This window comes from Anomaloglossus baeobatrachus, chromosome 4 (genome assembly GCF_048569485.1).
Source record: "Anomaloglossus baeobatrachus isolate aAnoBae1 chromosome 4, aAnoBae1.hap1, whole genome shotgun sequence".
In the NCBI taxonomy this organism is placed as follows: Eukaryota; Metazoa; Chordata; class Amphibia; order Anura; family Aromobatidae; genus Anomaloglossus; species Anomaloglossus baeobatrachus.
Window position 1 is genome coordinate 241,899,345 of NC_134356.1, and position 22,366 is coordinate 241,921,710.

A 22,366-nucleotide genomic window follows, 5' to 3' on the forward strand; every position below is an offset into this window, starting at 1 on the left:
CAGCAGACAGTATCACACAGGAGAGGATTAGATACACAGCTCAGCACACAGTATCAAACAGGAAAGGATTAGATACACAGCTCAGCACACAGTATCACACAGGAAAGGATTAGATACACAGCTCAGCACACGGTATCACACAGGGGAGGATTAGATACACAGCTCAGCACACAGTATCACACAGATGATTAGATACACGGCTCAGCAGACAGTATCACAGGAGAGGATTAGATACACAGCTCAGCAGACAGTATCACACAGGAGAGGATTAGATACACAGCTCAGCACACAGTATCACACAGGGGAGGATTAGATACACAGCTCAGCACACAGTATCACACAGATGATTAGATACACGGCTCAGCAGACAGTATCACAGGAGAGGATTAGATACACAGCTCAGCACACAGTATCACACAGGGGAGGATTAGATACACAGCTCAGCACACAGTATCACACAGGGGAGGATTAGATACACAGCTCAGCACACAGTATCACACAGGGGAGGATTAGATACACAGCTCAGCAGACCGTATCACACAGGGGAGGATTAGATAAACAACCATGCAGACAGTATCACCAGTACACACACACACACACACACACACACACACACACGGGGCTGGAGACAGCTGGGGGAGGGAGGGGGTTTCATTACAGACGGTAACGGCAGGGGGCTGGTGAGAGCAGAGGCAGGACACACACACCGGCGGCCGCCAGAACGGGGCTGGGTACAGCGGAGGGACGTGATTTCATAACATACGGTAACGGCAGGGGGCGGGGGCTGGTGAGAACAGAGGGAGGGAGAGTTGTGTGATCGGTAACGGGGGGGGAGGGGAGGCGGCCCGGACTTACATCCCGGCGGTTGACAGGTGTAAAGCGGCGCAAAGAGCATAGATTGAATCTCCACAAAAATGGCGTTGAAACTTCCCTTTGCTGTGATATGGACAGCCCAGGGGGCGCGTACAGATCACAGCATACACCCACTGTAACGGTACACATAGGGTCGGATAGCGACCACTATTCTCTATGCACAGGGGCTGCCATAAAGGAGTGTGGAACTGTCGTTACACACACAGCAAATCCAACATACAGTGCATACAGTAAAATAAGAATTACATAAAAACTAAATAAGCTACGAATTTCATTTTGAATTAGAAATACTTTATTTCAGAATCACTTATTTTAATAAAAAACTAAAAAAACGCGATACAGTCCCTTTAATATCTTTATAAATTATCTGGACTATTGAATTATTGGGGAACTCATAACATTCACATATGATACTAAGATAGGAGGAGTAGCCAACACTAGAGAGGAAAAAGAGGATTCAAAAGGATCTAGACTCCTGAACAATGGGCTGAGGAGAACAGAATAGTGTTTAACAGGGACAAAAAACAGAGTGGAACAGGCTACCACGGGAGGTGGTGAGCTCTCCATCAATGGAAATATTCAAGAGGAAACTGGATAAACATATACCGTATTTTTCGGACCATAAGACGCACTTTTTTTCCCCCAAATGTTGAGGGAAAGTTGGGGGTGCGTCTTATGGCCTGACTATAGGGCTGCGGCTGGGAATGAGGGTGCTGCGGGTCATCGGGGGCATGAGCAGGCAGCAGCAGCGCCTGCCGTGACCACTTGGGCCCGCTCATTACATATGCACGCCCATCCTCCCGCCCATCTCTCAGCGCTGAAGCCGGCACTGACAGGTGGGCGGGAGGACAAGCGGGGACGCGCGCATAGCAAAGAGCCGGCCGCATGATCACCCCTGGCAATTACAGCCTGGAGTGATCATCATGTGCGGCTGTATTCACTGCCCCCCGCGCGTCATTACCAGCGCGGGGTGCAGTGAATCAGTACACTCACCCGTCCCCGTGTATGGAGCCACCCCCCTGCTGCACGCGATGTCTTCCTGTCTGTGCCGATCAGCTGATCTGTGCTGAGCTGGTCAGCTGATCGACACAGACAGGAAGACATCGCGATGCAGCAGGGGAACGGCTCCACACACACAGGTCAGTGGCGCAGAGAGGAAGATATGATCGGTGCTGCAGGGAGTGAGGAAAAGGTGAGTATAAACGTTTATTTTTTTTCTCTGTGCTATAGGATACAGGCCATATACCAGGATGGTATATGAGCACGATGGGGGCATATAGCAGGATGGGAGTATATGAGCAGGCAGGATGGAGGTATGTGAACAGGATGGGGGGTATGTGAACAGGATGGGGGGTATATGAACAGGATGGGGGGTATATGAACAGGATGGGGGGTATATGAACAGGATGGGGGGTATATGAACAGGATGGGGGGTATATGAACCGGATGGGGGGTATATGAACAGGATGGGAGTATATGAACAGGATGGGGGTATATGAACAGGATGGGGGTATATGAACAGGATGGGGGTATATGAGCAGGCAGGATGGGGGTATATGAACAGGATGGGGGTATATGAACAGGATGGGAGTATATGAGCAGGCAGGATGGGGGTATATGAACAGGATGGGGGTATATGAACAGGATGGGAGTATATGAACAGGATGGATGGGGGGTATACCAATAGGATGGGGGTATATCAATAGGATCGGGGTATATGAACAGGATGGGGTATATGAACAGGATGGGAGTATATGAGCAGGATGGGGGAATATGAGCAGGATGCTGGTATAGGAGCAGGATGGGGGTTTATAGCAGGATCATATACAAGGCAGGAGGATCATTACCAGGATGGGGTACCTTAGTAGAGAATTTGGGGACATTACCCCCATAACAGTGTCAGCAGCAGATCCTCGCCCCATAACAGTGTGTCATGACCACATTTTTTGCTTAAAGTTTTATTTTCCCATTTTCCTCCTCTAAAACCAGGGTGCGTCTTATAGTCCGGTGCGTCTTATAGTCCGAAAAATACGGTAGCTGGGATGATTTAGGAAAGCCTGCACTCGCAGGGGGTTGGACCCGAAGGCCCTTGAGGTCCCTTCTAACTCTACTACTCTATGATTCTAAGTGACTCCCTCTGCCTCATAGTGAATGGCTCTGTTAAAGGAATGTCCGAATGCAGCTTTTCAGGAGTTGTTTCAGTCATGACCGGGTGGCCTGATCGTGACTGGAATGTGCCCATCAGGGAAAATGGAGGTCTATGCCAACCTCTGTTTGCATTGACACTACCACATTGCTTGCAGACTTACTATACATAATGTTCGTACTCCGCTTTATTATCAAAATCTCTCCGGCTCATAAAGGGAACAGTTCTGATATTAAGTCTTTTCTGCAACTACAATTCCTTAATGTACAGGAATAAATAAATCTATAAAATAAATGTACAGAATATAATAAATAGAATAAATCATTTTGTACAGCACTGTTACCTTTGATAAAGCATCATCATGAACCACCGTGTTAGTTGTTAGAAGCACCAAAACGGTCTGTAGAAGCTTTAATTCTTCCAGTCCATTTTCCATTAACTGCCATAGCATGTTGATTATATTACCAGCAGCAGCCTTCGGAGATAAAGATAAAAGAACATAACTTTAAGAGCAATGTATTACAATGCTGTACAGAATATTAGGGGTGTGATCAGCAAAGGGCAGGAGAGGCAGGTGTACCTGCCCACCACGCCAGCCGAGAGGCACCCGCCCACCACGCCAGCCGAGGGGCACCCGCCCAACCGCCCCAGCCGAGAGGCACCCGCCCAACCGCCCCAGCCGAGAGGCACCCGCCCAACCGCCCCAGCCGAGAGGCACCCGCCTAACCGCTCCAGCCGAGAGGCACCCGCCCAACCGCTCCAGCCAAGAGTCACCTCACCTAATGATATCAAAACCAGGAAGTTTCAAAAGCAAAACAGCTTTATTTAAAGGATGACACACCAAATAGAGACCAAAAACGCATAGTCAAAAACACAATAAAAACACTGCATCAAAAATGCAATGAAAATAATGCAAGTAACCTAAGGTGCGGAGATGGTGCAGAAATTCTGCAGCGTCAAAAACTCAACTGATCCTGATCGTGGGAACGTAGCCTTATGCCCCTACATTGTCTCCGTGCAGTGCTTCCTAGATCACTTTCATTAGCCTGGTGACAATGTGTTTACATATATAGTGTTTTCTTATGTACTACTTCTAAAGAATGAAATGTCAACCTATTTCACAAAATGTAAAACTGAAGAGTATAAGATACACAAATAGAAAAATCAACAAGTGTAGCACAAAATCAGCACACCACTGATATGTCCTACTGACGCAGACTGGTCCATACACTGGATAAAGACGTAGACTTCTGGTAATCCCCATACCTCTGACACCACTTCATGTGACATGAGCCTCTGGATAGCCGCAAGACAAAGCTGGGTGATTTTCGGTTCTTTTGTTCCACAGCCCATAAGGAAAGGTTGGACTACTTCTGAACTGTTCTCTTTCAATGCTGCAGGAATAAGAAGAAAAAAAATAAGAAGATCATATTGCCATTTTTTGCAGCCAATGTACAAAAGACAATATTCTAACAAAGCTGGCTTTTGTCATCTTTTTAGTATTTGTAATCTGTTCTATTTCTTCTTCTATAGGTTAGGCTTTGTTAACAATGTGTCACAAGCACCAGCACTGGACACAATAAACACTTTCCTAGGCATGATAGTGGTGAAATTTACAGCAGATGTCATTAGATTTCACACTTGAAACCGCACACATTACTACAGGTATCTCTTAGACCTGATAAAGATGATGTATTCATTTGAGGATTCCCTTCAGAAAGGTTTTTATAATTTTTTCTGAAAGTTTTACTGATTCTTTGCCAACCTAGGCTGAATGGCAGCTCCACAGTGTCCCTCCTGCTGCTGAGATCTCACAATGCTCAGTACAATCTGCAGCTGTAAGTCAGGCTGGACAGAGGCTGATTACACTAGGACTTATGAACGCTAATCATTAAGCTGGCCTCATAAAATGCTCATATCAGGAGTATAGAGCATGGATTTTCAAAGCTAATATACAGGCCACATCAGGTCTAATGGATCTATACTGACTAATGTATTCAGCCTGTATTGTGGAATCTTGTGACAGACCCACTTTAGTTTCTTAGAAGTCTAGCCATTCAGTCTGATAAATGTCCCTCATTATTACGGATTGTGTATACATACACACATATACGTGTATATATATATTATTAGCTCGGGCTGCAGCGGTAGTAGCGTTTTCAGCCTTTCTGTGAATACAGCTTATTCAATGCATTGCTCTAACATATCACTTTTCAAGATCTATTCTTTTCAGTGAACGGTAACATTCATTCTCACACATCAACTATTCATTGCACACAAAGTACTACATACATACACAAGCAATATGTGTTAGGATCACTAAGATCCGTCAACAGCATCTACATTGCCTTTTGAATGTCTCTAACATTTGTTTAGATGAAACAGTAAAAGCTCACTGAAAAAAACAATGAAAAGTTATGTAGATATATTACAAAGACTGCAAGCCTATACATTTGCATTAATACCGGCAATGTTAGCCAAAGGTGGAGCACAGAGATAAACATCTCCCCAATTACCTGGCAGGATGTCACTGTTCCGTGCAGCTATATTTTTTACCTTCACTATCCCGGATTCTGCAGCCTGGAAGATAGAAAGCAGAAGATAACAGCTTAGTCTGGTGAACTACTGTGCCATCATCCTACATAAAGACAATATGAACAGGAGGTAAATTAATGATGCACTATGTAACATTGTAGAGGTTTTTAAAAAAAATCAAATGAAAATTATTATATATACATACATACATACATACATACATACATACATACACAGTATATATATATATATATATATATATATATATATATATATATATATATATATATATATATATATATATACACACACACATATATATACACACACACACACACACACACACACACACATATATACATACACACACACACACACACACACACACACACACACACACATATATACATACATACACACACACACAGTTGAAACCAGAAGTTTTTATACACTACTTAAAAAGAGTGAGAAGAGAGCGACTCTGACATGAAATCAGAATACATTTTTCCCGATTTAGGTCAATAAATATTACCAAAATTATTTATATTGGCTAAACACCAGAATAATGAGGGAGAGAGAATATTTTAAGGCATTTTTATTACTTTCTGCAAAGTCAAAAGTTTACATACACTTAAGGGGGCTTTACACGGTAGCGATATCGCTAGCAATTTCTAGCGATTGCGACCGTGTAAGTACCCGCCCCCGTCGCGCATGCGATTGTTTGTGATCGCTGCCGTAGCGAAGATTATCGCTACACAGCGTCACACATACTTACCTGGTCGGCGGCGTCGCTGTGACTGCCGAACAATCCCTCCTTCAAGGGGGAGGGACGTTCGGCATCACAGCGATGTCACTAAGCGGCCGGCCAATCAAAGCAGAGGGGCGGAGATGAGCGGGACGTAACATCCCGCACACCTCCTTCCTTCCGCATTGTGGCCAGCGGCAGGTAAGGAGACGTTCCTCGCTCATGTGGTGTCACACATAGCGATGTATGCTGCCGCATGAGCGATGAACCACAACGCTAAACAACCCTTACCGATTTTTGACTTTGGGACGACCTCTCCATGGTCAACGATTTTCACCATTTTTGAGGTCGCCTAAGGTCGCTGGTAAGTATTACACGCTGCGATATCGTTAATGACGCCGGATGTGCGTCACTAACAACTTGACCCCAGCGACCAAACATTAACGATATCGTAGCGTGTAAAGCCCCCTTAAGAGTATTATGCCTTTAAACAATATGAGACAGCCCATATGATGATGTCTTTGGAACTTTCGCATCATCTGCTGTCCCTGGTGCTGTCCCCGCGATGCTCCGGCTTCCAGCTCCTTAGTGTAGTGAATAATCACTGAATATAATGAGCGAGGGTCAGAAGCGGGAGGCAGCAGAGCCGAAGAAAGCAGCACTGGATACAGGTGAATATAGAAAATCTTTTTATTTCAAAGACCCATGTTTTCTCCGGTACGTGTCACATTTATGTCACACGTATGCAAACACAGATGTCACACGCATGACACACGTATGACACACGTATGACTATACCAATGTCTGTGGTTTGTACCTGATTAAACACGGATGTCTGAAAGGGGCCTTAACCCCTTAACGACCGCGGGCAATAATATTACGTCCTAGCAGTCATATTACTGCCCGCGGTCTGCCGCCGGCAGCATGCCGCGATCGGCACACATCCCAGCTGATTTTCACAGCTGAGATGTGTGCCTGCTAGGCACGAGCAGAATCATTATCTGCTCGTGCGGTTTAACCCCTGAAATGGCGCTGTAAATATGTGACAGCGCCATTATAATCGCGATCGCGGTAAACTTTAACTTACTGCCCGATACCGGAAGTCACGTGACGTGATCACATGACTTTCGGCGGTTGTCATGGTAGCACAGGGTCATGTGATGACTCCTGTGCTAGATATGAACTACTTTCAGTTTCACTCGGTCCGGAGCCGAGTGAAGCAGAAAGTGAGCATATCTGCTGTTGACAGCTGTATAGCTGTCATCAGCAGATAGATCAGAGCGATCGGATTGCTGATCCATATAGCCCCCTAGGGGGACTAGTAAAAATAAAAAAAAAAAAAAAAAGATTTAAAAAATTAAAAAAACACAAAAACCCTAAAAGTTCAAATCGCCCCCCTTTCGCCCCATTGAATATTAAAGGGTTAAAAAAATATACAGACATTTTGTATCGCCGCATTCAGAAATGCCCGATCTATCAAAATATAAAATAAATTAATCTGATCAGTAAACGACGTAGCGACAAAAAAAATTCCAAATGCCAAAATGACGTTTTTTTGTCGCCACAACTTTTGCACAAAATGCAATAACAGGCGATCAAAGCGTAGCATCTGCGCAAAAATGGTACCGTTAAAAACGTCAGCTCGAGGCGCAAAAAATAAGCCGTCACTGAGCAATAGATCCCGAAAAATGAGAACGCTACGGGTCACGGAATATGGTGTACAACGTGCGCCACTTTTTTCGGACAAACTTCCGATTTCTTTTTTAACCCCTTATATAAAAGTAAACCTATACATGTTTGGAGTCTATGAACTCGCACTGACCTGAGGCATCACACCCAGTTTTACCATACAGTGAACACAGTGAATAAAATATCTCAAAAGCAATAGTGCTATCGCACTTTTTTTCAAAATTTTCCTGCATTTGGAATTTTTTTTTACCGTTTTCCAGTACACTATATGGTTCCGCAAAAAATGAGCCCTCACATGACCATATTGACTGAAAAATATAAAACTTGCGTCTCTCAGAAGAAGAATAGCAAAAAAAAACGGAAAGTGAAAAATTGTCCGGTCGTGAAGGGGTTAAACTATCCTCAGATCACAAGCAATCTCCTCTTGAGCTGAAAACTGTACAGATTGGAGTCAGACTTTCCACTACACCATCTGCCTGACAGACCCAGAATATCATGCCTGACCGTATCATGTCCACGATCTGGCACTTCCGATAGCTACAGAACAATGAAAGTAACAAACAGATGTATGCAGAGCCTACGGCTTTCAGATAATGGAGCAAAAAGGCAGACAGAGATTGATTGACATTAGTGATGAGTGAGCGCTATCGTGTTCGGTACTCGTAACCAGCAGTTTGATGCTCAGATGGGCGTGACGAGTACCGGAGTATAAAGGAAGTCAATGGGGGACTGGAGCATTTTTCCAGAAGATCTCCTGGACAAATGCGGGAGTCCACTATTGACTTTCTTTATAGTCAGTACATGAGTGGAGCCCATCTGAGCGTTCAACTGCTGGTTACGAGTACCAAGCACAGTAGCGCACGCTCATCACTAACTGACATCTTAAGATGGCCAGTATTACACTTCGGGAATATTCACATGTTGTGTTTTTTGCCCCCCAAAACACAGAATTTTACTGTCCCAGCAAAGTGAATGACATTTCTGAAGTACGCTGCAACATCGCTACCGATATATCGTCAAGGTCAAGTCGTTAGTAACGCACATCCGGTAGCGACATCACAGCGTGTGACACCAAGGAGCGACAATCAATGATCGCAAAATCGTTCAAAAACGGTGATCGTTGACACATTGCTTGTTTCCTTAATATCACTGCTGCCACCGGTACGATGTTGTTTGTCATTCCTGCGGCAGCACACATCGCTATGTGTGACACCGCAGGAGCGACAAACATCTCCTTACCTGCCTCCACTGGCAGTGAGGAAGGAAGAAGGTGGGCGGCATGTTCTGGCTGCTCATCTCCGCCCCTCCGCTTCTATTGGCCGGCTGCTTAGTGACGCCGCTGTGACGTCGCTATAATGCTAAACGCACCTCCCCGTTGAAGGAGGGATTGTTCGGCGGTCACAGCGACGTCGCTGACAAGGTATGTGCGTTTGACGCTGCCGTAGCAATAATGTTCGCTACGGCAGCGATCACCAAATGTCACACGAACGACGGGGGCGGGTGCTATCGCACACGACATCGCTAGCTACCGCAGCATGTAAAGCACCCTTAAGGCTATGTGCCTACGCTGCGTTTTTATTTGCAGATTTTAATCAATACTGGAAAGAAGAAACGCATCCCAGAAAGTCTATGAGAATCCTGAAGTGCTGTGCCCACGTTGCAGATTCTTTCCTTGCAGATTTTGGTGCAAAAAAAAACTGCACCAAACAATTGACCTGTCAATTGTTTCTCTGTTTTTCCCAGCGTTTTCCCTATACTCAATGCATGAAAAAATGCATAAGGCCATGTGCGCATGTTACGATTTTTCTTGCGTCTTGGTCGCATTTTAAACTGCGCTGTGTCATTCACAAACTGCATGCATTTTGCTTCCCCAGCAAAGTCTATGATAAATCAGAAATTCGATGTGCACGTTGCTTTTTTGTAGACAGAGTTTTGTTTGACAAATATTCGTCAAAATCGTTGCTAAAAAAAAAAAAAAAAAAAGCAGCAGCATGTCATTTCTTCACTGCGTATTGTGAACATTTTGCGCCCATTGTAATGAATGAGGTGTGTCAAAACACAATCAAACAATCAAAATGTTTCGCTGTGTGTTTTGGTTGCATTTTGGATGCATTTTTGTCAACAAAAACGCAGGTCACCAACCTTTCTCCATTCTCTTTATCTCTCGCTTTCTGTCTCTCTCCGCTTCACACTCACGGATCACCGACGCGGCTGTCACACTGCTCCTGCGGCCTCTCCTGCTTCTGAAAGTGCCGGACACTCCATAGGCTCATCTCATATTCACTTCACCCGCTCATTAGGCTCATCTCATATTCACTGCTTCCCCTGCTTACCGGCGCCTATGATTGGTTGCACTCAGACACGCCCCCACGCTGAGTGACAGCTTCAGACTGTAACCAATCACAGTCGCCAGTGGGCGGGTCTACTTTGTATTGTACAGTACAATAAATAATGGCATGCAGTCTCTTCTAATTTTGATACCCAGCCAAGATAAAGCCTCACAGCTGAGGGCTGCTAGTATTGTCAAACTGGGGAGACACATGTTATTGAGAGCCCCCCAGTCTAAAAATATCAGCCAGCAGCCGCCCAGAATTGCCGCATATATTAGATGCGTCAGTCCTGGGAGTTTACCTGGCTCATCTCGATTGCCCTGGTGCGGTGGCAATTGGGGTAATAAGGAGTTAATGACAGCCCACAGCAGCCATTAAGTCCTAGCTTAGTGATAGCAGGCGTCTATGAGACACCCCCTCACCACCAATCTGTAAGTAAAAGTAAATAAATAAACACAATCACCCAAAAAATCCTTTATTCGAAATAAAAGACAAAAACGCCACCCTCTTTTACCACTTTATTAACCCCCCAAACACCCATCCAGGTCCGGCATAATCAACACAAGGTTCCACGACGATTCCAGCACTGCTACATCTGACACAGCGAGCGCCATAGAACAAGACTGCTGTCAGCCTCACGCAGCAACTGAAGTAAATCAAAGTGGAGAAGGAGAAGGGGTTAAACCCGCGCAATCCGCCAGATAAATTCAGAGGAGATGTTGATAATTCAGAACATTCTTTTATTCCATGGGTCTACGCGTTTCAAGGTCTGTGACCTCTTCATCAGGACCAGTAAATCAACACTACATGTACATACAAATGAAGCTCTTTTATACCTGTGGTAACCACAAAGTACCGCCTCCCGGCACTTTGAAAAAAGTCAGAAGAGAAAGAAAAAAAAAAAAAAAATCTGCATGCATGATACAGCATTTTTCACAGATATCATATACTTTGTAGAATGCTATTATACTGGTCATAAAAACATTCATAAAATGGAAAATTATAAAATAAAAAGAAAAGGAAAGAAAAAAATGTCAAAAATCAGGACACGAACTCCAAGAAAGTTGCCCATAAGGTTACCTTATGGGCAACTTTCTTGGAGTTCGTGTCCTGATTTTTGACATTTTTTTCTTTCCTTTTCTTTTTATTTTATAATTTTCCATTTTATGAATGTTTTTATGACCAGTATAATAGCATTCTACAAAGTATATGATATCTGTGAAAAATGCTGTATCATGCATGCAGATTTTTTTTTTTTCTTTCTTTCTCTTCTGACTTTTTTCAAAGTGCCGGGAGGCGGTACTTTGTGGTTACCACAGGTATAAAAGAGCTTCATTTGTATGTACATGTAGTGTTGATTTACTGGTCCTGATGAAGAGGTCACAGACCTTGAAACGCGTAGACCCATGGAATAAAAGAATGTTCTGAATTATCAACATCTCCTCTGAATTTATCTGGCGGATTGCGCGGGTTTAACCCCTTCTCCTTCTCCACTTTGATCTGCAAACACGTGGGGCCGCTGCAGCCGCCATTATCTGATGTTATCTATGGTGGTTGTGACCTCTCACAACCTGAATCGGTGAGTGTATTGTGATATATGCTAAACCGTATGTGTAATCTGGTAAAACCCTATCAGCGCTTCTCTTTTCTAGTTTCCATAGCAACTGAAGTAAGACATGCTATCAGTGGTGACATCACTCAGGTTAGCCGCTGTCACAGCTAGAGTCCTTCACCTCTGACCGCAAATCAGGCTGCGACAGAAACAGAGCAACGCTATGAGAACCTTTGACGTCACAGCTGCGGGCCCCGCACTCCTGCCTGAGTCGCGGCACTTACGTCAGAAGTTCACCAAAGTTCATTCTCATCACGCGGCTCTGCTGTCAGCGAACAGTCATGCTCTACGGTGCTGCTGTGACAGGACAGGTATGTAGCAGAGCCGAATCGCTGTGGAACCTCGTGTGGATTACTTTGGACCTGCAAGGGTGTTTAGGGGTTAATAAAGTGGTGAAACAGGGTGTTTTTTATATTTTATGCCAAATAAAGGATTTTGGGAGTGTATGTGTTTATTTACTTTCACTTACAGATTAGTGATGGGGCGAGGTCTCAGACACCTGCCATCACTAATCTAGGACTCAGTGGCTGTTGTGGGCTGCCATTAGCTCCTAATTACCCCGATTGCCACCGCACCAGGGCAATCGGGAAGAGCTAGGTCAAGCACCAGAATTGGCGCATCTTATGGATGAGCCATGTCTGGGGTGGCTGTATGCTGCTATTGTTAGGCTGGAAAGGGTCAAATAATGAGGCACTTCCCATCCTACTAATATCAGTCCCCGGTTGTCTGTTGTACCTTGGCTGGTTTTAGAAAAAATGGGGGACCCCACATTTTTTTTTTTTTTACTTAAAAAAATAAAAAGCAGTTCCAAATCTGCAGCATGTCTTGTACTTTTGATATATTTTTCACCCATCCTAATTTATGGAGCAAAGGCCTAAAAAACAATATAAGAAATGCTCTCATAAATGCAGCAAAAACGTACATTTTTTTGCCAACATACTTAGGAGTCAGAAATGTCTGCAGTGAGTGTGTACACATGCTATCTACATGTTTGCTGTCCCTTAGTTTACAGACATTGAGCAGTAAATGGATCATATCAGGAACAGTACCCATTTCCAGGAGAAAAGGCACACAGGTCACTCTGTGCTGGCACATTTATTTCACTACTTCTTTTAACTAAATTAAAGAGAATAAACCGTCACTTATTTTTAATGAATGTCAGCATGGAAAATTACAAAACTGTGCAAATTACTTTCTCAGATAATTTGTCATCATTCCTGTAAAAAAAAAAAAAAAAAAAAAATTAAAGAAAAATGCACGTAAGTGGCTTCCACACAGGTGCTGAGCCGATTATTTCACTGCCATCATCTGTACTACACATGAGGATGCTCTGGCATTAATGCAGCTAAAAGCAGACAAACTAAAAAAAGCAGGGTCTTGGAAGCCACTTACATAGATTTTTTTTTTTGTTACAGGAATGAAGACCAATCCCATAATAAAAAATATGAAGAAAGACAGACAAACAGACAGAAAGTAAGTAAGTAAGAAAGAAAGAAAGAAAGAAAGAAAGAAAGAAAGAAAGGACAGAAAGAAAGTAAGAAAGACAGACAGACAGACAGACAGACAGACAGACAGACAGACAGACAGACAGACAGACAGACAGACAGACAGACAGACAGACAGACAGACAGACAGACAGACAGAACTAGTTACTCTTTGGCTGGGTTGACGATACAGAGAATATCATCCAATTATACTAATCAGACTGACCAGAGCCGGATCTTTATTTCTCGGAGGTGGAGAATGAGTGAGTTCGGTCCAATTTTTTTTTCCAAGGATCCATAAACTTGAGTGCCATTCATTTCTCAGAGGCGAATTATGTATGCTCCAATTTTTGTCTTCAGACCACTTGGCCAGAAGAAAAACAATTGGACGTGCTCTGAATCATTGCATAACATTGGTCTGAGAGTGATTTGATGTTTTGATGGACAGAAATCAGTCAAAAAATACGGTTGTCTGCACGAGCCCTTTAAGAAGCTGCACATTATAGTTACTCATTACACTCTCAAATAATGTCAAGAAATGCCTAATGAAGAATTAGAGATCTATGGATAGTAAGGCTGCTTTCACACTACGTTTTTTTAGCATGCGTCATGAACGTTTTTTTGCTGTAAAAGCGGATCCTGTTTTTACTAAGAAAACCGCATGCAAACGCATGTGTCATTTTGCAGGATCCGGTCACTTAAAGTTTATGGGCGGGCATTGAAGTCATGTGATCGGGAGTGAGGGGAACTGAACGTGATAGACTGGGAGCCGGCATCTGACAGCTGCGGACGCTGGTAACCAAGGTAAACATCGGGTAACTAAGCGAAGTGCTTTGCTTGGATACCCGATATTTACCTTGGTTACGAGCGCCCGCAGCTGCTAGGAGCCGGGCTGCCTGCTCCCTGCACATGTAACCAAGGTAAACATCGGGTAACTAAGCAAAGCGCTTTGCTTGGTTACCCGATATTTACCTTGGTTACGAGCGTCCGCAGCTCTCAGGCGGGGGAGAGAGGGAGGGGGAGAGAGAGACTGATCTTGCCAGGCTGGTTTCTGGGCATGCTCAGTAGAGCAAGCAGGATCCTGTCTATCAGCATGCCAGCGTTCACATACGTTTGCATGCTGTTCAGTCAGGTTCCAGCAATTTGAAGTATTTGGACGCAGCTCAAAAACACTACAAGTAGCGTTTTTGAAAAAAAGTTAAAAAACTGCAAGTCGCTGGATCCTCACTATAAGGGCTAAGCCACACGGCGAGAAAAACAGTGCGAGTGGAGTGCGATAAAACATCGCATTCCCCTCGGACCAATTCTAGCCTGTGTGTCAGCACACATGGGCGATTATTTTCTCAGCCCTAATCGGACTGAGAAAACAATCGCAGCATGCTGCGATTGTAAGCTGAGTCTCTTTCTCTCGCACCCATTCAAGTGAATGGGGCGAGAGAAAAATCGCACTGCACTCGCGGTACACCGGTGTACCGCTAGTGCAGTGCGAGAATGGCAATAGCCGGCTACACAGTAGAGAGGGAGAGAAATCCCTCCCTCCCCTCTTGAGTGCCGGCCCGCCCCCCTCAGCTGAGGTCTGCTCGCACGAACGGACCTCAGTTGCAAAGACACAGGCATGACACTCGGCTCTGCTGTACTGCCAGCACGAGCCGAGTCTCATGCAAGTGGATCGCAGTAGTGCCCGTGTGGCCCCAGCCTAACGCATGCAAACGCAGGTGAACGCATGTTGACGCGAGTCCATTGCAAATGCATTGAAATGAAAATGCATTTGCACTGGATCCGTTTTTGCGTTAAAAAACGTAGTGTGAAAGCAGCCTAAGCAACATTTTCCTATTGGCTGAGGCCCCACCCCTTCTGGTTACATGGGTATGACATCACCACAGGTCCTGTGAGTGAAAAGTTACATCGATTGTATATTATTTATGGTAATTTTTATTTTTTTATTTTTAAATTCTTTATTTTAAACACAAACCTGGAACTGAAAAGACGACAAGCTCCCAAAGATGCTGCATAGTATATATCAAAAACATAGCACTAGAGTGCACACAGACTACTTATGCTAATTCTAACAGAGGGAGGGGAGAAGTATGAATACCCCCAGCTATTATCTGCTCCTCAGCTGCTGTCACTCAAGAAACTGATTATTTTATAAACTTTACTTTCTTGGATTTCAAAACCTAAACATCCGAGCTGCCCACTAAAGGTATGTATAGAATCAGCGTGATAGTGCCAGTATAGCACTGGCTTTAGGTTATATAGGAATATCCTTGTGATTGGTTCCCTTTAATGTTGACAGCACATCTCTGTATATAGCAGGTGGAATTGTGCCGCCAGCTAACAAGGATTTTAATGTAAATAAGGTGATCCCACAGCCTTCGACTGCCCAATCACCGTTACATTTTAAGGGCCCTAACTTACAGAAGCACTAACATGGTAGGTAAGCAACAATTGTGGGTAGTAAGTATGACCGTAAACTATATCAGTGGTATTGGACTTTGTCTTACTTTTATTAAGGTATTTTAAGATGGCCTTTACCCCTTTTTCACAACAGCATACAATAGCAGGGTATCTTATATTATAGTATAGGTATTCCAATACCATGTACACTTTTCTTATAATATAAAAAAGAATACATCTCTCCTAGTCCTGGATAAAAACCTGACACCTAAGGAATGTAAAAAACTGGTGAAGTTAGGAACTCAAAAAATCATGGAGGTCCAAGGAGGACAACACTGTTGGATGATCGCAGAATCCTTTCCACGGTGAAGAAAAACCCCTTCACAACAACCACCCAAGTGAAGAACACTCTCCACGTAGTCAGTGTTTTCAGTATCTAAGTCTACCATAAAAAGAAGACTTCATAAGATCAAATACCAAGGATTCACCACAAGGTGCAAACCATCAAACTTAAAACACAGAATGGCCAAATTAGACTTTGCCAAAAAAAAACATATAAAGAAGCAAGCCAAGTTCTGGAAAAGCATTGTATGGACAGATGAAACTAAAATCAACCTGTACCAGAATGATGGGAAGAAGAAAGTATGCAGAAGGCTTGGAACGGCTCATGATCCAAAGCATGCCACACCCTCTGTAAAACATGGTGAAGGCAATGTGATGGCATGGGCATACATGGCACTGGGTTATTAGTGTTTATTGAGGATGTGACTGAAGACAGAAGCAGGTGGATGAAGTCTGAAGTGTACAGGGTTAGACTTTCTGCTCCGATTCAAAAAAATGCAGCAAGTCTGATTGGACGGCGCTTCACAAACAGATGGACAATGACCCAAAACATACTGCGAAAGCAACACAGGAGTGATGCCTCTATTACTCCAGCTCAATTTGCCACCCAATGCCGCCTCCTCCTTGACTGACGACTCTTCTGCCTGAAGTCACACAGTAATGAAGGAGGTGGTGTTGGGAGGGAAATAGGGTTCAGATCTACCACAGTCCTTCAGCCTATATTTGTATATCAATTACAAACACTGATTTCTCAGTAACGGAGGAACGGACTTGGCCATCTATAGGTATTGCTGCATGCACACAAATCGTTTGAAGGGTAAAATCCTGTTGACAGATTCCCTGTAATATAAGGAATTTAATTAAATGATAGGTATAAATGTAAAAAAATAAAATTTAATAGCATTCTTTGTTTCATTGCAGCCATTTGGTAAATTCAAAAAAAGTTCACATTTTTTTTCTCATTAATGTACACGCTACACCCCATCTTGACAGAAAAAAACAAAAATATAGAAATTTTTACAAATTTATTAAACAAGAAAACCTGAAATATCACATGGTCATAAGTATTCTGACCCTTTGCTCAGACACTCATATTTAAGTCACATGCTGTCCATTTCCTTACGATCCTCCTTGAGATGGTTCTACTCCTTCACTGGAGTCCAGCTTTGTTTAATTAAACTGATTGGACTTGATTTGGAATGGCACACATTTGTCTATATAAGACCTCACAGCTCACAGTGCATGTCAGACCAAATGAGAATCATGAGGTCAAAGGAACGGCCCAAGGAGCTCAGAGACAGAATTGTGGCAAGGCACAGATCTGGCCAAGGTTACAAAAGAATTTCTGCAGTACTCAAGGTTCCTAAGAGCACAGTGGCCTCCATAATCCTTAAATGGAAGAACCGTGGGACCACCAGAACTCTTCCTAGATTTGGCCATCCAGGGAAACCGAGCAATCGTGGGAGTAGAGCCTTAGTGAGAGAGGTAAAGAAGAATCCCAAGATCACTGAGGCTGAGCTCCAGAGATGCAGTATGGAGATGGGACAAAGTTGCACAAAGTCAACTATCATTGCAGCTCTCCACCAGTTGGGCCTTTATGGCAGAGTGGCCCGATGGAAGCCTCTCCTCGGTGCAAGACATATGAAAGCCCGCATACAGTTTGCAAAAAACAAACAAACACATGAAGGACTCACAGACTATGAGAAATAAGATTCTCTGGCCTGATGAGACAAAGACAGAACTTTATGGTGATAATTATAAGCGGAGTGTCTGGAGAAAACCAGACACTACTCATCACCTACCCAATACAATCCCAACAGTGAAACATGGTGGTGGCAGCATCATGCTATGGGGTGTTTTTCAGCTGCAGGAACAGGACGACTGGTTGCAATTGAAGGAAAGATGAATGCGGCCAAGTACAGAGATATCCTGGAAGAAACCCTCTTCCAGAGTGCTCTGGACCTCAGACTTGGCTGAAGGTTCATCTTCCAACATGACAATGACCCTAAGCACACAGCTAGGGCTGCTTTCACAGTACGTTTTTTTAACATGCGTCATGAACGTTTTTTTAACGCAAAAATGGATCCAGTGCAAATGCGTTTTCATTTCAATGCATTTGCAATGGACTCGTGTCAACATGCGTTCACATGCGTTTGCGTGAGTTATAGTGAGGATCCAGCAACTTGCAGTTTAACTTTTTTCAAAAACGCTACTTTTAGCGTTTTTGAGCTGCATCCAAATACTGTTTTTCACTGGATCCTGACTATACTGCACGCAAACGCATGTGAACACTGGCATGCTGATAGACTGCATCCTGCTTGCTCTACTGAGCATGCCCAGAAACCAGCCTGGCGTGATCAGTCTCTCTCTCCCCCTCCCTCTCTCCCCCGCCTGAGAGCGGCGGACCCTCGTAACCAAGGTAAATATCGGGTATCCAAGCAAAGCACTTCGCTTAGTTACCTGATGTTTACCTTGGTTACCAGCGTCTGCAGCTGTCAGATGCCAGCTCCCAGTCTATCACGCTCAGTTCCCCTCACTCCCGATCACATGACTTCAAAGCCCGCCCATAAACTTCAAGTGGCAGGATCCTGCAAAATAACACATGCGTTTTTCTTTGTAAAAACAGGATCCACTTTTACAGCAAAAAAAAACCGTTCATGACGCATGTTAAAAAAACGTAGTGTGAAAGCAGCCTAAAATAACAAAGGAGTTGCTTCAGAATAACTCTGTGACCATTCTTGACCGGCCCAGCCAGAGCCCTGACCTAAACCCAATTGAGCATCTCTGAAGAGACCTGAAAATGGCTGTCCACCAATGTTCACCATCCAACCTGACGGAACTGGAGAGGATCTGCAAGGAAGAATGGCATCCCCAAATCCAGGTGTGAAAAACTTGTTGCATCATTCCCAAGAAGACTCATGGCTGTACTAGCTCAAAAGGAGGGTGCTTCTACTCAATACTGAGCAAAAGGTCTGAATACTTATGTCCATGTGATATTTCAGCTTTTCTTGTTTAATAAATTTGCAAAAATGTCTACATTTCTGGTTTTTTTTCTGACAAGATGGGGTGCAGAGTGTACATTAATGAGAAAAAAATGAACTTTTCTGAATTAACCAAATGGCTGTAATGAAACAGAGTGAAACATTTAAAAGGGGTCTGAATACTTTCCGTACCCACTGTATAAATTGGGACTATTTTGTCAAGAATCTTTTAGTTCTGCGAGAAGTCATTTCAAGTGAGCCCCATTGCTAGCTTTCTAAGAGCACTGTCTTGAATGCCTTTTGCCTGGGAATCACATTGTCTCCTACAAGCAGAACTGGCATGCGTGGTTTTTTATTGAAACATAAGGAATTAAGCCAAAAATCATAGAAGTCTCGTACCAGCCTCTACAAGCACAAATACACGGAGCGTCACACAGCTGCTCGTCTCAGTGATATAAAGGAGCACAGGAAAATCATTGTTCAGCATTTCTGCATTAGGCTGCGAGTCCCATAGATATTGGCATTATGTATCGTTACACCACAGTTCTGTTGATTCTTCCATCACATAACACAAGTAAAGGTTATAAAGTGTGTCGGCCCCTCATATCTGCAGGTAGCGTGATATAACTGATAGGGGAACAAATAAAACAAACCGATGTGGCTGGGTATACAGGCTATGGGGCAGAGCAATCCGAGTTTGGATCCCCTGCACACCGAAATTACAATTGCCCAGTTAGGCTGCTTTCACACATCCGGTTTTTCTTGTGCGGCACAATCCGGCGCTTTGCGGAAAAAACGCAACCTTTTTTTTTGCCGCCAGTTGCGTTCTTTTTGCATAGACTTACATTAGTGCTGTATTGTGCCGCATGGGCTTGTGTTCCGTCCGGTTTTTGCCGCATGCGGCAGATTTAGCCGATGCGGCGCGATTTGCAATGCATGCCTATGGACGCCGCATGCGGCGTCCTGCGGCAAAAACCGCATCCGGCCACCGCATGCGGTTTTTTCCACTGCGCATGCTCAGTAGCGTGCTGCAACCGTCAAAAACCGGACGGGCCGCATGTAAAAAACGTATGCAAAGGATGCGGTTTTGTTGCCGCATCCGTTGCATTGGTTTTAGAGCCGGATTGGCCGGCTCTGCTAAAACTGGAGGTGTGAAAGCAGCCTTAGCAAGTGGTCAGTCTCTTCATGGGCAATGTCCTCTGCTGTCTGCACTAAATGCTCTCCAACATCTCTCTGCCTGAAGCACCCTCATGATCAGAGGCTACCACCATACCTGGAAGCAAAGAGAGCGGATAGTGAGCACAGGACACTGCGCATACAGCGCCCCCGGACAATTGTGAGTGCAGCAAGAGGTGGGTTTAAAAGAGGGTGACTCCTTTCAGAAAATCTTGGGGGTTTTTTGTTTGTTTTTTTACTCCCTATTCCCTGGCATACACACACACACACACACACACACACACTCTTAAAAAAAATCACATTACTCAATGTCCAGAGCTGAATCTCCATTGCTGTCTATGGCATCACACAGACAGCGTGGCAGACAATTAGTGTGCTCGGCACCTCTGTATATTTGGGCAGAGCCGCTGAGCTCCGTCACTGGCTGCAGACACTAAAGCAGGCTTTACACTCTACGTTATTTCTAGCAATTGCTAGCGATATCATATGCAAAAGCACCCGCCCCCGTCGTGCATGCGATATCGTGTGATCGCTGCTGCAGCGAACATTATCGCTACAGCAGCGTCACACGCACTTACCTTGTCGGCGGCGACGCTGTGACTGCCGAACAATCCCTCCCTCAAGGGGGAGATGCACTCGGCATCACGGCGACGTCACTAAGTGGCCGGCCAATCAAAGCGGAAGGGCGGAGATAAGCGGGACGAACATCCCGCCCACCTCCTTCCTTCCTCATTGCGGGCGGGACGCAGGTAAGGTGAGGTTCACACACAGCGATGTGTGCTGCCGCAGGAACGAGGAATAACATCTATAAACAACCATTAACAATTTTTGGTTTTAGGACGACCTCTCCATGGTGAACGATTTTCACCACTTTGGAGGACGTTTAAGGTCGCTGGTAAGTGTTACACGCTGCGATACCGTTAATGACGCCGGATGTGCGTCACTAACGACGTGACCCCGACGATAAAACATTAACGATATCGTAGCGTGTAAAGCCCCCTTAAGAACAGCAGTGCACACTTAGCAGTGGGCCCAGGGAAAGAGAACAAGGTGGAGTTGTGTTTTCTTATAACACATTACACATGGCAAATAGGATTTTCTGAAAAAAATGCTGCTGTCAATAGTGAGTACAGCATCTAGATGGTTAACAGAGTGTGGGGGGCTCCTTTTTAACCCCATCGGCAGCCTGAGCTTATAATTGTGTGGTCCTGATGGTTGCCATGACAGTTCACGGCTAAATAAAAGCCTACCGGTACGTGCCAATGATCAGCGCTATGTACGTATTTCCGCTGCGTTCTTCCGCGCAGTAGACTCAAGCATGAGAAATTGATATGCTGCAGATAGGAAAGCTGCGCCGTAGGTCAGTTTATGCATCGTTAAAAAGAAGCACAGTTGACATAAGATTTCTATTAATCCTACCTACTGCTTGTACTGTACAATGCAGCGTTACGGTCACAGTGAAAACACACTGCGTCCAAAACGGAGCTAATCCTCATCGTGGGCCCTTAGCGCCTGCCGGCTATAGTGACCTGTCCACAAGTCAGCACATTCAGGTGCTAAAAATAACAGTTTTCTTCCCTATCATGCCATTAATTCCTGACAAGCAGCTGAAAAGTTAATAAACTACCGGACAGCAGTTGTGAAGATGTTGAGTGGTGTTGGTTATAAAGTGGTATCACTTGGGGGGGGTTCCAATATATAGGTCCTCCATAGTCACTTCACAACTGAATAGGTCACTAGAAAAGTAAGTTTTGTAAATTTCCTTTAAAAGGTGAAAAATGACTGCTACAAAACATCCTAAGAAAATAAAAGAACATTTACAGCTGGCGCTGATGTAAAGCACACGAGGGACGTGTTTATATGCCATTTCGTGTTTAGGTCTACTATTTCACATGCATTCTGGATCTTTTCTTACACCCTCTTTGCTTAGTCTGGTTTGATACCGATACCTTCCTTGGAGAACGAGTCATCACCAGAACACATGCGTTTCGCAAAATCCCTGAAAGAATGGACAGGCTGAAGACTTACATCTGCACCATATCTGCAAGGAGAAATA

The 22,366-nt window shown here is 44.3% G+C and overlaps 1 protein-coding gene across 2 annotated transcripts in view; it reads right to left on the bottom strand.

Annotated features, from left to right (window-relative positions):
• Positions 1-22,366, bottom strand: part of MON2 (MON2 regulator of endosome-to-Golgi trafficking) — a 196,470-nt gene that overhangs the window by 155,957 nt on the left and 18,147 nt on the right. For both annotated transcript variants that reach the window (XM_075344755.1, XM_075344754.1), the window contains exons 2-4: positions 5,536-5,599; positions 4,286-4,413; positions 3,363-3,494 (exon numbers count right to left, since the gene is read on the bottom strand). In XM_075344755.1, the coding sequence (XP_075200870.1) occupies positions 3,363-3,494; positions 4,286-4,413; positions 5,536-5,599 (324 nt within the window). The remainder of the gene's footprint in view (positions 1-3,362; positions 3,495-4,285; positions 4,414-5,535; positions 5,600-22,366) is intronic.